We start from the raw sequence: 12,228 nt of genomic DNA, 5'->3' as shown, positions 1-12,228 counted from the left end.
ACATATACAACTACATGTACTTGAAAGATACCAGTGTGAATTAATTTAGGAACTTGTTTTGATTGCCTGCTAGTGCTTCATATTCTCAGCCAAAATTAATTGACTATACAGTATCATACTATTTGTCTTTCTAACAGACAGTTTTAAGTAGTGTTCTCATTATTTTCTGTGTACTTGTTTTTAACCTTTGGTTTTAACTGTTTCAGGTGAAGATCCCAGAGCTTGGAAATAAATGGTATTTACTTCCTGATAAGTGCAGTGTATTTGAATGTTGTACCTTTTTTGTGACTGGCTTAGTCTTTTAGACTGCGTTTTTGTACATGACAACATATGTTCCCTTGTTGTAAGATCCTTCTCTTCTTATGCCACGAAACTTTGGAATGACCTACCTTTTTATATCAAACAGTCTGAGAGCATAGCGATTATTAAAAAGAACCTTAAAACATTTCTTTTTTGTAATAGTTTTTAACCTAGTCATAGATTTTAATAATTGCCTCGTTTAGTTAGGTTTTTATTTTTTTTTTTAATCATATGCAATTGTAAGCGCATTGAGAATTCTAAATGCGCAATAAGAACCTTATTATTATTATTATTATTATTATTATTATTATTATTATTATTATTATTATTATTATTATTATTATTATTATTATTATTATTATTATCGTCCTCACGTAATGTTTGCTTAGAGTCCTTAGGGCCGAGACCAAACCATGGTCCTGGGGCACTAAGGGATAGCCAGTTTTTTAGCTTGATAGCACCCTCCTCAAAATGTGTGCTGTACCTACAATCCCGGCCAAAAGTAGTTGGGACACTTGAGCTGTATCACGTATCCCCCTTCCCCCCGAATCAATGTTGGAAAATATCGCGTTTTCTCCAACAAAAAAGGGAAAAATCACCTGATTATCAACATTGAAAGTGGGGGGAGGGGAGAACTTGCTTCGTGTCCCAAGTCTTTTGTCTGGGATTGTCTGAAAGAAGAATTTAAAGAATGTCACACCACTCGCTCTAACAAAGCTTGGAGAAGAGGGGAGTTGTAACATCTCGCGGGTACAGCTAACGAGCGCTACTAAAAAGAAACAACATACAATGACAAGTTTTACCTGGTCGGGCACTAAGAAACGTAAAGTCATCTTTCTAAATGACCTTCTGCGGTAGGCGATTGGTAAGTCCGTGGCATGACCTTCTGTTGCCTCTTGAGGGGCAAACGGCCCACTTGCTTGCCCGTAAAATGCAACTTTGCACAAGATGTTGTGTTTAAAAAGGATGTTTCTATTTCCTGCACTGAAAAATACGACCTTGTCTACGTCTTTAGAGGGGTGGTTGATTGGCGCGAAACAGAAATGATGCAAATTCGGTTGAAACAGTAGGTGCCGGGCAAGTGGATATTTTCGCCTTGTTCTCGCCGTTTCGCGGAGTTAATCTTTGGACAGCAATAAAGCGTTGCTGCTACCTAAATGCGGTTAAATTATGCATGTCTTTCTTCGTTTTCCCCTCTAATACCGGAACGCGTATAAAGCGAGGTGTGTTTTCGGCTTCAGAAGTGCCACCGGGTTAACCGCCGCGATTAACCCATACGGTTAACCATTCTGGTAACACTTTTTGGTTCCAAACTGCTACGTGTCATTCGAATTATACCTTTTTCCGCTTTATAGGGATTACAAAAAACCATTTAACATTGTCTGGGATCAAGAACTGGCAACAGAGAGCTTTCCGAGAAGGTTTATATGGTTAACCGTTCGATTGAAATAAAAGGGGTAGTTACGTAGTTAACTTATTATCTGCGGCAAACGGTTAACCATATTTCAAGTGTCAAACTCGACTATTTTGCCATCAAATTGCTTCCATCCAGCATTTCAAATAATGTGAAGTGAGAAATTTTTGAACCTTCTGCCAATTGGGAAGAACAAGGAAGGTTAGGTTGCAAAACGCTGACTTTCAAATGGTTAACCGTTGTGGTTAACCGTTGTGGTTATTCGTGCGCGTTCATAAAACACATGGAACCCGGAAGCTGTCATGTCGCGTGTAATGGTGATATATATGATTACTCTACACCGATAAGCATTTCATTGGGTTTAAGTCAATTTATTTAACACTATTCTGTTAAACAACACAAAGATCTGCTATTTTGCGAATTGATAATCCTGGAAAATGTCTTAAGTAATAGACACGAGCTCTAACCTTCCCTTAAATGCCATTTTGCTTGAAGCAAGTCCCAAATTTCGTTTTGCTACAGGCGGTTACGGGTTATATTCCACGAATATCTGCACCGAACCTTAATCTAGATTAACGTAAAAAAGTTCTGTCCAATTTCCAGAAACAAAGTGTACGTCATTAAGCCGAAATCAAATTCTAAAATATCGTGACGCCATGACGATCGCTGGCGTTACCTTTATTGGAAAATTCCTCGCATATCTCTTTCAGACAATCCCGGCCAAAAGTAGTTGGGACACTTGAGCTGTATCACGTATCCCCCTTCCCCCCGAATCAATGTTGGAAAATATCGCGTTTTCTCCAACAAAAAAGGGAAAAATCACCTGATTATCAACATTGAAAGTGGGGGGAGGGGAGAACTTGCTTCGTGTCCCAAGTCTTTTGTCTGGGATTGTAGCAAGGTTATCTTTTGTAAGGTTATCTCTAGTGCTTCGTATTCTCAGCCAAAATTAATTGACTATACAGTATCATACTATTTGTCTTTCTAACAGACAGTTTTAAGTAGTGTTCTCATTATTTTGTGTGAGCATTATTATTATTATTATTATTATTATTATTATTATTATTATTATTATTATTATTATTATTATTGTACTTGTGGATATTATGTTTTCAATGATGTGAGTGATTTTTTTTCTGTCAGCTTTCTGATTCCTCTTGAAAACTTGAAGCCCACTGAGAACCAGCAAGGTAAGAAATTTGATGAACATTATTGCACATGATACAACTTGTCCTGTTTTAGTCATGTTTGTACGGTTGTAAATTCAACTCAATATGCGCTGTTAAGAATGGTGGCCTAATGTTTAGCATGTTGCCAGGACCCTGTGTAGAACAGGAGATCAAGACTTGAGTCTGGCTGGGGTCCATGTTTCGTGATTTTGGGCATGCCACTTTACTTGGCATAATGGGTCACCATTAAGCCAGGCACATATTAATACCAGTCAATTGTTTGGTATCCTGAAGATAATAAAAATAAGAAATAAAGCACACGTCAGGGGTTGTCATTCCGTGGTTCTGAAACTGGTAGCCTTTATGGTAGATAACAGGCCATGGAACTGATTCATCTTTGATGCAGATCACAGTAATGTCATGTTGCATTTCCTGAAAGAAATGTTTTTGTGTTATATTTTATTTCCAGAGTTAAACTACAGAGATTTGTCAGGCTTCTACAAGAAATCTGAAGCTGGGGGAGGTCCCCCTACAAATGAAGGTGAATGTTTGTGGCAAATGTGTAGTTCCAAAAAATATCCATACCTCTCCCACAGAAGAGAGTTTTTCTAAGGACCCCTCCAACCCAGCCCTCTGGAAATTCCATACATTCTTTAAATATTTGGTCATACAGACCCACCCCACCCTCCAGGAAATTCCAATCCCTTCTGTAGGGGAGTGTGGATATTTTCTGGAATGGCACAATATTAGCTTGTTCAGTGGATATCATGCTAACACAAAGATGTAATCATTGATAAATAACCTGTTGAGTTCTTCCTACCATCACAATGAAGGCCGTTACAGAAGTTCAGGTACACTGTAGAGGCCGTGTTCAAGCTAATTTATGCTTGTAATGATCTCTATAGGGTTACGGGACGACGGTAAAAGGGGAAGAAGAAGAAATATGCCAGGAAGACCTCAAAGGGGTTACAAGGTGAGAAAACAAACCCTTTTATTTGTAGTACTATGCAGTTTTGTGAACATATAAATACATGTATTTCATTTGTTTGTTTATTGCTTAGGGCGATGAACATGGCGAGGACACAGCAGCTCGGAAGGGTTTCCAGGTAAAGTCTAGTTGACAGATGTTTGTTGAGTGGTTGAGAGAAGTCATTTACGATAAACAAGTAACGACTTTCTTTGGTCTGATCTGGGATAAGAAAAAGCAGTGACTTATTTCACAGTAATGCAGAGATGAAACCAGTACTAACTAATGACTCGCTAGACTCTTGAGCTAGCCTGCGAAGCAAGCGTTCCTGTACAAAGGGCTTTTCCACAATCTGAAATTGGAGTGAGAGCAAAAATTAGACGAAGCAGGGAGTGGTGAGACCACCCCCGGCTTCGTTGAGTTTTTGCTCTCGCTTTAATTTACGCGTGGCCCCAATTTACCTGCGGCCAGAATGCAGAAAAGCTCTTCCTAAGGGAACGCTTGCTTCGCACGCTACTCTTGAGCTAGTGGGCGAGTGCTAAGTCTGCAGTGCAAACTTCTGTTCATCATAAACTGAACTTCTACTATCCCTTTACTTGTCTTTATTTTTTTTTCATTAACTTTGATGTTGTTTTACACACGTATTTCAGGATGAGTCCTTCCCTAGGCAAAGAACTGGCCCAGGACCACGTGACAAGTTTGGAAGGGGAAGAGGGCGTGGCCGCTATTCCAGAGGACGAGACGAGAGACAGCTGCAGAGGGAAGATGAGGAAGCTAAACAGATTGCAGTGAGTATATACAGCAAGTTACTGTAATCCGTCAGTACAATAGTTACCTTAAAATTCCGGTTATAAGCCGTGGGCTTGTACAACTCACATTAGAAAGTGGTTTTGGGTGGGCTTACAAACGGGAGGACGGATATATCTGCCGGGGAGGGGGGGGGGGGGGGAAGTCTTACAAGCGGTATAAAGAAAGGTTCCAAAAAAGCTTATGAAACCAACATCCAGCAGTACAAAAAGATGTTTTATGTTCTTGGGAAAATACACACAGCTTGGCCTATAGCTGGAGGTCTTTCACAGTATTAATGGTCAATTTCTTTTCATAGGAACAAGCCAAGCTTGCAGAATTACAAGGAAAAGATCCAGCAGCTTTTCCAGCATTGCCGGTAAGTTTAAACTTGACAGTATTTGTCAGTTGTGATCATTACAAGTGAATTCCTTTTGTGGTGAACTTGCTGTCTGTGGGAACATGTGCAAAGCAGCTTTGAACTGAGTGTTATGTAACTTCTCTCTTGCAGCTGCTCGGGCGGAAGTCATACCATGCTCTCGGTTCCCTTGCGGCTGTCTCAAACCGACATGCATTCCTTTCGCATTGTTTAATTTGGCACATTTTAATTTTACATATTTTTACTTGAACCAGTTTTAAGCGTCCGAAATATTTACAGTACAGTATTAAACTTTTAAATAGCTCCAAAGCTCTTAGTTTCCTTTTGGAAGGAACTCTAGTTGAGACACTATTTTCTCGTCGGTGTTTCTGTAAAACCTTGAGGGAGCAGTTAAACTCTCATTTGAATCACAGGTGTTGTTTCATTCTACTATAATTCGTGTTTTTACGCGTAAATATACTTACGCTATGTTTATGCAAAGTTTCCGAAAGTTTCGTCCGAAAATTATCCGAAACGAGAAAATAAGTGTCCGGAAATTAAACGTCCGAAATAGACCAATTGCGATATATTAAAATTCAGCCTGAGCACGAGGCTCCGGGGAATAAACTTTACAAACTCTGTAGTTATTCCCCAGAGCCTCGTACTGAGGTCTATTGTTTTAGGCTGAATTTTAATATATAGAAATTTGTCTATTTTAAAGTCCAAAATTTTTTCAAGTAATGTTTTTAAAATGTTGTTCACAGACTCAACAGGCCGAAGAGAAGCCGTCCTCCACTGAAGCTGCACCTGATCAAAGCCCTGCAGAATTTTGGAGTCGTTTGAAAAACACTCAAGGAAAGCAACCGCCTGTCCCATCCAAAGAAAACCACGTGAGCACAGCGGAGAACAAACCACCAAGCGTACCTACCTCACCAACCGATCAACAGTCCCACACAGCCAAACCTGAAGAGAAAGAACCGGAAGCTAAAAAGGAAAAACCGCTGACCAAAGAGGTAAAAGCACCGGCAACTCCGAACAGTGAAGTCGAATCTCTCGACGCAAGTAATAACCATGTTTCACCGGAAACGGGCAAAAAAGAGCAGAGCGAGTCTCAAAGACAGGCCTTGTTTGTAGAAAAGGAACAGTTGAAAGGGAAGGTGGAATTATCAAAGGGAGGTCATCTGAATGAGATCAAACCATCAGCACCAAATGTGTCTTCCTCGGGTGAGGTGAAAGGCATTTCTTCAAAGTCTAATGTCGAGGAAGTAAAGTTTACGGATGTTGTCGAGCCGAGAGGTGCTTGGGCGAAGGAAGCATCCGAGAGTAAAGAACTTAAAACACAGGACAAAACTCCAGAAAATAATGTCAAAGAGATGCAACCAGAAGTGAAGAAATCAGAAGAGCCTCTTTCTGTCAAGCCGCAAGGTGTAAGAGGCGTGATTCGTATGACCAACCTCAACAGCAAGCCACAGCAGTCTGCGGACAGCCAAGAGCAGGAGGAGACACAAAAGGAAGATATAAAATTGTTGAGGAAGGAGGATTCGGTCACTAAGGAAGTACCAAACCTCAAATCTGCTCTAGCTGGAGAAGGGACTTCAACTTCCTCTCCAGAGAAAAAGACTGTAACATTTGCCGAGCCTGTTAAGGAAGGAGGCGAGATTAAAGTGCTCGTGAGCACAGCGAAGGATTTAGCTGGTAAAGATGGAAAGAGGGAAGTGCTTGCTCCTCCAACACTAGGTACGGTTTTGTTGTTTCTTTTTTTCTTCTTTTTTTTTTTTTTGTCCCATACGACACGTATGTCTGTAAGAGCACGCAGATTCAGTGAAACACATTAAATCCGCCATGGTAACTATTACAGAATTTTAAACTGAGACTTTGTTTTCAAAAGGTTCTGTTGTTTTAAGCATTCATTTACGCGACATGCCTGAGTACTAAGGGCGCTTTCCATTCGACCAAAACTTCCGGTTTGCATTTGTGGTAAATTTCTAGTGGGGAATGGATCAGCATTTTTCGGGATGTCTACAAAAGAAGACAACCTGACGAGCAATAACCAAATGTTCGGAAATTTCTTACCGGAAATTTCTGTTCCATTTGACTTTGCTCCCAGAATTTCCGCAATTTTCGGTTGAATGGTTCGCTTTTCAGAAATTCAACAATTTCCGGATTTTCTGGAAATTTTCCTGGGAAATTTCTGTACCATTTGTCCCCGTTTCGAAATTTTGGGAACTTTTGGTTGAATGGAAAGGGCCCTCGGACAATACTTGTTAATTGTGCGCGTAGCCTGTGTACAGCCGCCCCATTTTTTGAGGGGAGTGGGCAGCTGTACACAGGCTATTGTGCGCACTGTAACGTGACACTGGCAGTTAAAACAGTAGACCCCTTTTCAGTTTTGCCATACATCCTAAAAGCCATTCAACTACTTCGTTGTTCTTTCTCACATTTTGTGCTTAACAAATCAGACTTCTGAGCCACGCTCATCTGATTTTGTAACCGAATGGAACTCTATTCTAGCCAAGCAGGGTTTCAGATAAAGGTGAGGTGTCAATAAGGAGAATTCCCAATGGGCCAATAGATTAAGCTGCGACATTTATCATTTAAACTTTTCCGATAATTTGTTGCGTTAGATAGTCCACCCTAAAGGGATTTTGCCCAAAGCTGGACCCCTTCATTTTATGGAACAGTTCCTAACGGTATTTTTGTGTTTCGTTCTTTCGTTGTTTGTAGTTTCAGTAGTGATGAAGCCAGCTCCAGCTTTAGACACTGCACAAGACAATTTGCCCATTCCTCGTATGCCAGTAAGTACTGTCTCTTTTGTATTACTCTGGCATTCATGTGTTTATATTTGTTTTTCACGTGAAAATGTCTGGTCAACGAGTTTACAACTGGCTAGTTCGATTGTTAACGCACTGGACTCCGAATCGAGTAGTCCTGGTTTGAGTCCCGGCCATAGTCATTCGGTGGTGTTCTTGGGCGAGATACATTGCTCTCAAAGTGCCCCTTCCGTTTGGGAGTAGGGACGAGGGTGGGGGGTGGTTAGTGGGGGTGGAGAGTGAGGGTAACCCTGCGTGGACTAGAAATACTCCTAGCCGCTTCATGCTCCAGAAATCAGGCCAATAATCTGCGGTGGTATAGGAAACATGGCCAGATGCAGACTTTTTCTTACCGTTACACAAATAAATAGTTCTGTCACATTTACAGAGGTTTGGGTACTTTCCGTAGTCCAGTGAGTTCATTGGTAAGCGACACTTTTTTTTCACGCGGCCGGCTTTTAATTCTCACTGTCCCGTTCTGTACACAGAGTAACAAACCAGACAAGAACACAAGCGAAGATGACGTGACAAACGCCAAAAACTCCACTCCCACCCCCGATCCAAACACTAAATCACAGACCACCACCCTCACCCCCTCGGACAGCAGCCAAGGCAGCGAAGGAGCGGAATCTGCCCCGTCTAGCTCCCCGTCAGTCACGCAGCACCAGACCGTGTATCAGTTACCATACCTTCCTGTGTTGTACACAACGCCTCCCAACATGACCAATCATCCCCGCCTGCCTCAAGGAATATCTGTGGAAAGTGATGGATCTGATCTGCCGGAAGGTACGTCTCTCTGACTTGCTTTATCATAAGCCTCGTCCACACTACGCCGGAGCATGTGAAAACGCAGCTTTATTTCTAAGGTTAGGTCTACCGTCCACACTAATCCGTCTCGAAAACGGAGCTTTTCGAAAACGCTCTTCAAACCTGAAGAATTTGAAAACGCCGGCTTTTCGGTTTCATCATGAAACCGAAAAGCCGGCGTTTTCGAACTGTTTGCCGTTCACAGTGTGGACGGCAAACATTTTGAAAACGGAACTTTTCGAAAACGATGTAATCTCGATAATCATGTGATTTCCTTGACCGAATTTTCCTCAAACACAAATCCAAAATGACCGGTAATTGTTGCGTTTTTAAATTCCTCCGGCGTAGTGTGGACGGAAAACATTAGACTTGTTTTCAGAATGAAACCTCCGTTTTCAAATTCCTCCGGCGTTTTGTGGACCGTGCCTCAGCTGCTTGTCTTGTAAGCTAGGGGACGGACATGCTTAGCTTTTATTAATCATTTTTACTTAACTTATTGATAGGACAACGCTCGAGAGTCGTTTTGGAAGGCGGAAATAGAAAATAAATCATAAAATTATTTCGTTGTATCTGACGAAACACTTACATTTAGGAGACAAGTGGATGTATCACTCTGTTTAGAGTTCAGTTGAGCAGTTACTTGTCGAATTTAAATTTGTCAAATTTAAATCCTTTTGTTTTGCCAAACATACTCAGGTTACTGCATTGTTTGTTTTGCAGATCCGAATACTCTTCGATATTTCTTCAATCTTGGATTCCAGGTATCGAGTGGCTATTTATGAATTCAAAGTATTATGCTTAACATGCGAACGCTGTGTTATCATAAGCATAATTTAACTGAATGTTAATCAGTTCATTCCTTCAGCGGGCGATTTTCGGGAGGTGGGAAAGTGAGGTGGGTGACAAACAGTACAGCATAAATGTTGCTTTATTTATTACAATCTATGGTTAAAAGGCCAAACGATAATCTGTTAAGGAGTCCTAAACCCCGTATAAAAAGACAGCCTTCCTCCCTGCTGAGGCCAGAAAACAATACAGTGGATTATCGGTCCCTCGATTTCTCAAGTCCAAACCCAATCGTTTTCCTCCGATTTACCTCAACTGAGCACTTCGATTTGCCCCCGAATTTTGATTCCTTTGCTGTCTTAAAAAACAGAGCCGGGTTTTTCGAAAGCCGGTTAGCGGTAACCCAGGATTAGGGACCGTTCATTTTTTATAAGGTAGGGGGGGCTGGTGGGATTTTGGGGGGGGGGCCCATGCGAAAAAAAATGGCTTTCGAGGGGGGGCCATCCCAAAAAAATAAGGGAAAAAGGGGGGGTCACGTGAAATATTTTAGTAAAACTTTAAAATGGCATAATGTTTGAATATCAAAAAAATTGCTATAGAATAAACATAGAAGGCAGGATACAAATTTATTACAAACTTTTCTTCTGCTTTAAAAAAAAGTTTAGCGACAAAAAGCATTTGTAGCTTCTGAAAAGAAGTATTTAACACTGTTATTTTCGAATGCAACTTTCACTGGCACTCATCTTCATCTCCGCTGTCGTCGAGTTCTTCGTCGCCGCTTGTGCTGCTATGGGAGTCTCTTTCACCAATGCTGCAAGAAGCAGCACTGCTTTCCGTCAGAGGGTACAGGGTACATTCAGGGTACATGAAGGTGTAAACATAATCTCTGACTTCCCGCTCAAGGTTGGTGGTGATTCTGCTTCTTGCAGCATTGGTGAAATAATTCCCTTCCAAGAGCTGTGCGATGTATGGCCCATCTCTTCTAAATATCGACGTGGCAACATCCTCAACTTTAAGACACTCTACCGGGACGGCCGTTCTAGGAGGGTACACAAGGCATTGTGGAAGATCATTTCCTAGCGGGTTTCCAACACAGATTCCATAAACTCGTTGGACGTTGTTTTCAGTCCGCTTCCTCTTTCTTTCATTTGACTTTCTGCGGTTTTCTTTTTTCCTTCTCCTTTTGTTGATGTGCTGTTTGAGTATGCCTTTGAATATGCTGTTATAATTGCTCTTCTTATTTTCTAGTGCTTCCATGTCCTGCGTGACCTTCGTCAACTTAGCTTCTATACATTTAATCTGTTTTACATTAAAACTGTGGGCAAATTCTTTGCCCTGCTTTAAAGCAAGCCCATTGGACTGAAAGAGTGTGGAATCTTGTTCCTTTACATCTTTCAATATGACATTCAACTTTTCCACCATTGCTCTGTGCTCTTTGATGGAGAAGTTCAGTTTTCTTCCATCACTGGGCTTCAACTGGTACCCTTGCATGGAGAACTCACTCGCCCTTTCTGAACAGCCATCCGCACCTAGAAAAATAGCTTCTTTTGCTTGTAAGATGTCAAACTGCCTGGATCGTTCAGCTGTAAACCTTTTCTTAAACGACTCGTCGCTTTCGCCATTATTGCGCATTTTGGAATGAGCCTCTTTCATGATGCTCATGTAGTAATGCGCTCTTTCCCCGATTGGATTAACAATATAAAGAAGAACGAGCATGGAAGTGGCAGGCTGGTTTTATCTGACCCAGAGAGCGTTGCTCTATTTGCAGATAAGTTTATTGTCAAATCGAAGTTTGTGGTGGATTATCTTCAGCATCTTGAAGTGCTGGAATTTAAACGGAAAAAGAGAGCAGAAGAAAAGGCAAAGTTAAGTAGGGAGGAGGATTTTCCTTGGACTGAGTTGTGCGAAGATCTAACCAAGCTTAGAAAGCTACGTGTTCCAGAACTAAACAAGTACTCAAACCACCATGGGCTGAAGCAGCATTTGAAAAGTAGCAAGAGTGAGAAAGTAAAGGCAATTGTAAGACATTCATGCTTGCAGCAGAAGAGTCCTCTCAGAGCTGGCCAACCAACACTGAGAAATGCCAGGACATTGACACAAAATGACAACAGGGCAAGTGCTGACAGCAGCGAAACGGATGAAAGTGACAATGATGAGTATGACAGTGATGCCATTGACTCTGGGGGAGAAGATGACTCAAGTGACGTCACTCTTGCATTCATCAATTCAGATGAGGAAGATGCCAATTAGAGGCCAAATGCCACACGCTCAGGGCGAGCCATAACTAGCAGATCCAAAATTGACTTCTCTTTCTTTTGATTTGTTTTTTAAACAACAGCTCTCTGTCGTATAGAGATTGTAAATATTGTCTTCATAGTGAGCACAATAACGTGAAGTAGGGGGATAAAAGAGAAATATTAAAAAAGTTGAAATCTAAATATTGTTTGTTCAATTTTTTTTGGGGGGGGGGGTCATCCCAAAAAATGTCCGCTATAAGGGGGGGCCATGTGAAAAAATTGGTAAGCTGAGGGGAGGTCATGCGATTTTTAAATGGTGCTTCCCAAATCCCACCAGCCCCCCCTCCCTCATAAAAAATGAACGGTCCCTTAAAAGTTAACAGAACTCTGAAGTATATTTTTATATTTTGTGAAAATGTTTTTCACTGCTTTTGTTTTGTGTAGTTTGAAGTTATTCTAACTCAAAACTGAATGACAAACGATATAATCGGAAAACCTTACCGCATAGTTGCGTTCGGAGAACGCTCACTAACCTCGCGTGGAGTCCTCGTCTATTTTGTCTTGAAACTTCTTGAAGCTCGTCGACATTGCAAG

At 41.3% G+C, this 12,228-nt stretch overlaps 1 protein-coding gene across 1 annotated transcript in view; it reads left to right on the top strand.

Moving 5' to 3' along the window:
- Positions 1-12,228, top strand: part of LOC110040439 (uncharacterized) — a 30,082-nt gene that overhangs the window by 9,779 nt on the left and 8,075 nt on the right. Inside the window, exons 11-21 of the mRNA XM_020745678.2 lie at positions 207-235; positions 2,858-2,904; positions 3,353-3,424; positions 3,789-3,856; positions 3,945-3,989; positions 4,501-4,638; positions 4,956-5,015; positions 5,759-6,731; positions 7,719-7,789; positions 8,293-8,590; positions 9,332-9,372. Of these exons, the coding sequence (XP_020601337.2) occupies positions 207-235; positions 2,858-2,904; positions 3,353-3,424; positions 3,789-3,856; positions 3,945-3,989; positions 4,501-4,638; positions 4,956-5,015; positions 5,759-6,731; positions 7,719-7,789; positions 8,293-8,590; positions 9,332-9,372 (1,842 nt within the window). The remainder of the gene's footprint in view (positions 1-206; positions 236-2,857; positions 2,905-3,352; positions 3,425-3,788; positions 3,857-3,944; positions 3,990-4,500; positions 4,639-4,955; positions 5,016-5,758; positions 6,732-7,718; positions 7,790-8,292; positions 8,591-9,331; positions 9,373-12,228) is intronic.

The sequence above is a fragment of the Orbicella faveolata genome, unplaced genomic scaffold (assembly GCF_042242905.1).
Source record: "Orbicella faveolata isolate gen_17 unplaced genomic scaffold, um_ofav_v1 contig_35, whole genome shotgun sequence".
NCBI classification, from domain to species: domain Eukaryota; kingdom Metazoa; phylum Cnidaria; class Anthozoa; order Scleractinia; family Merulinidae; genus Orbicella; species Orbicella faveolata.
Note: the sequence above shows the minus strand (reverse complement) of the source record. Positions and strands in the feature narration are given on the sequence as shown.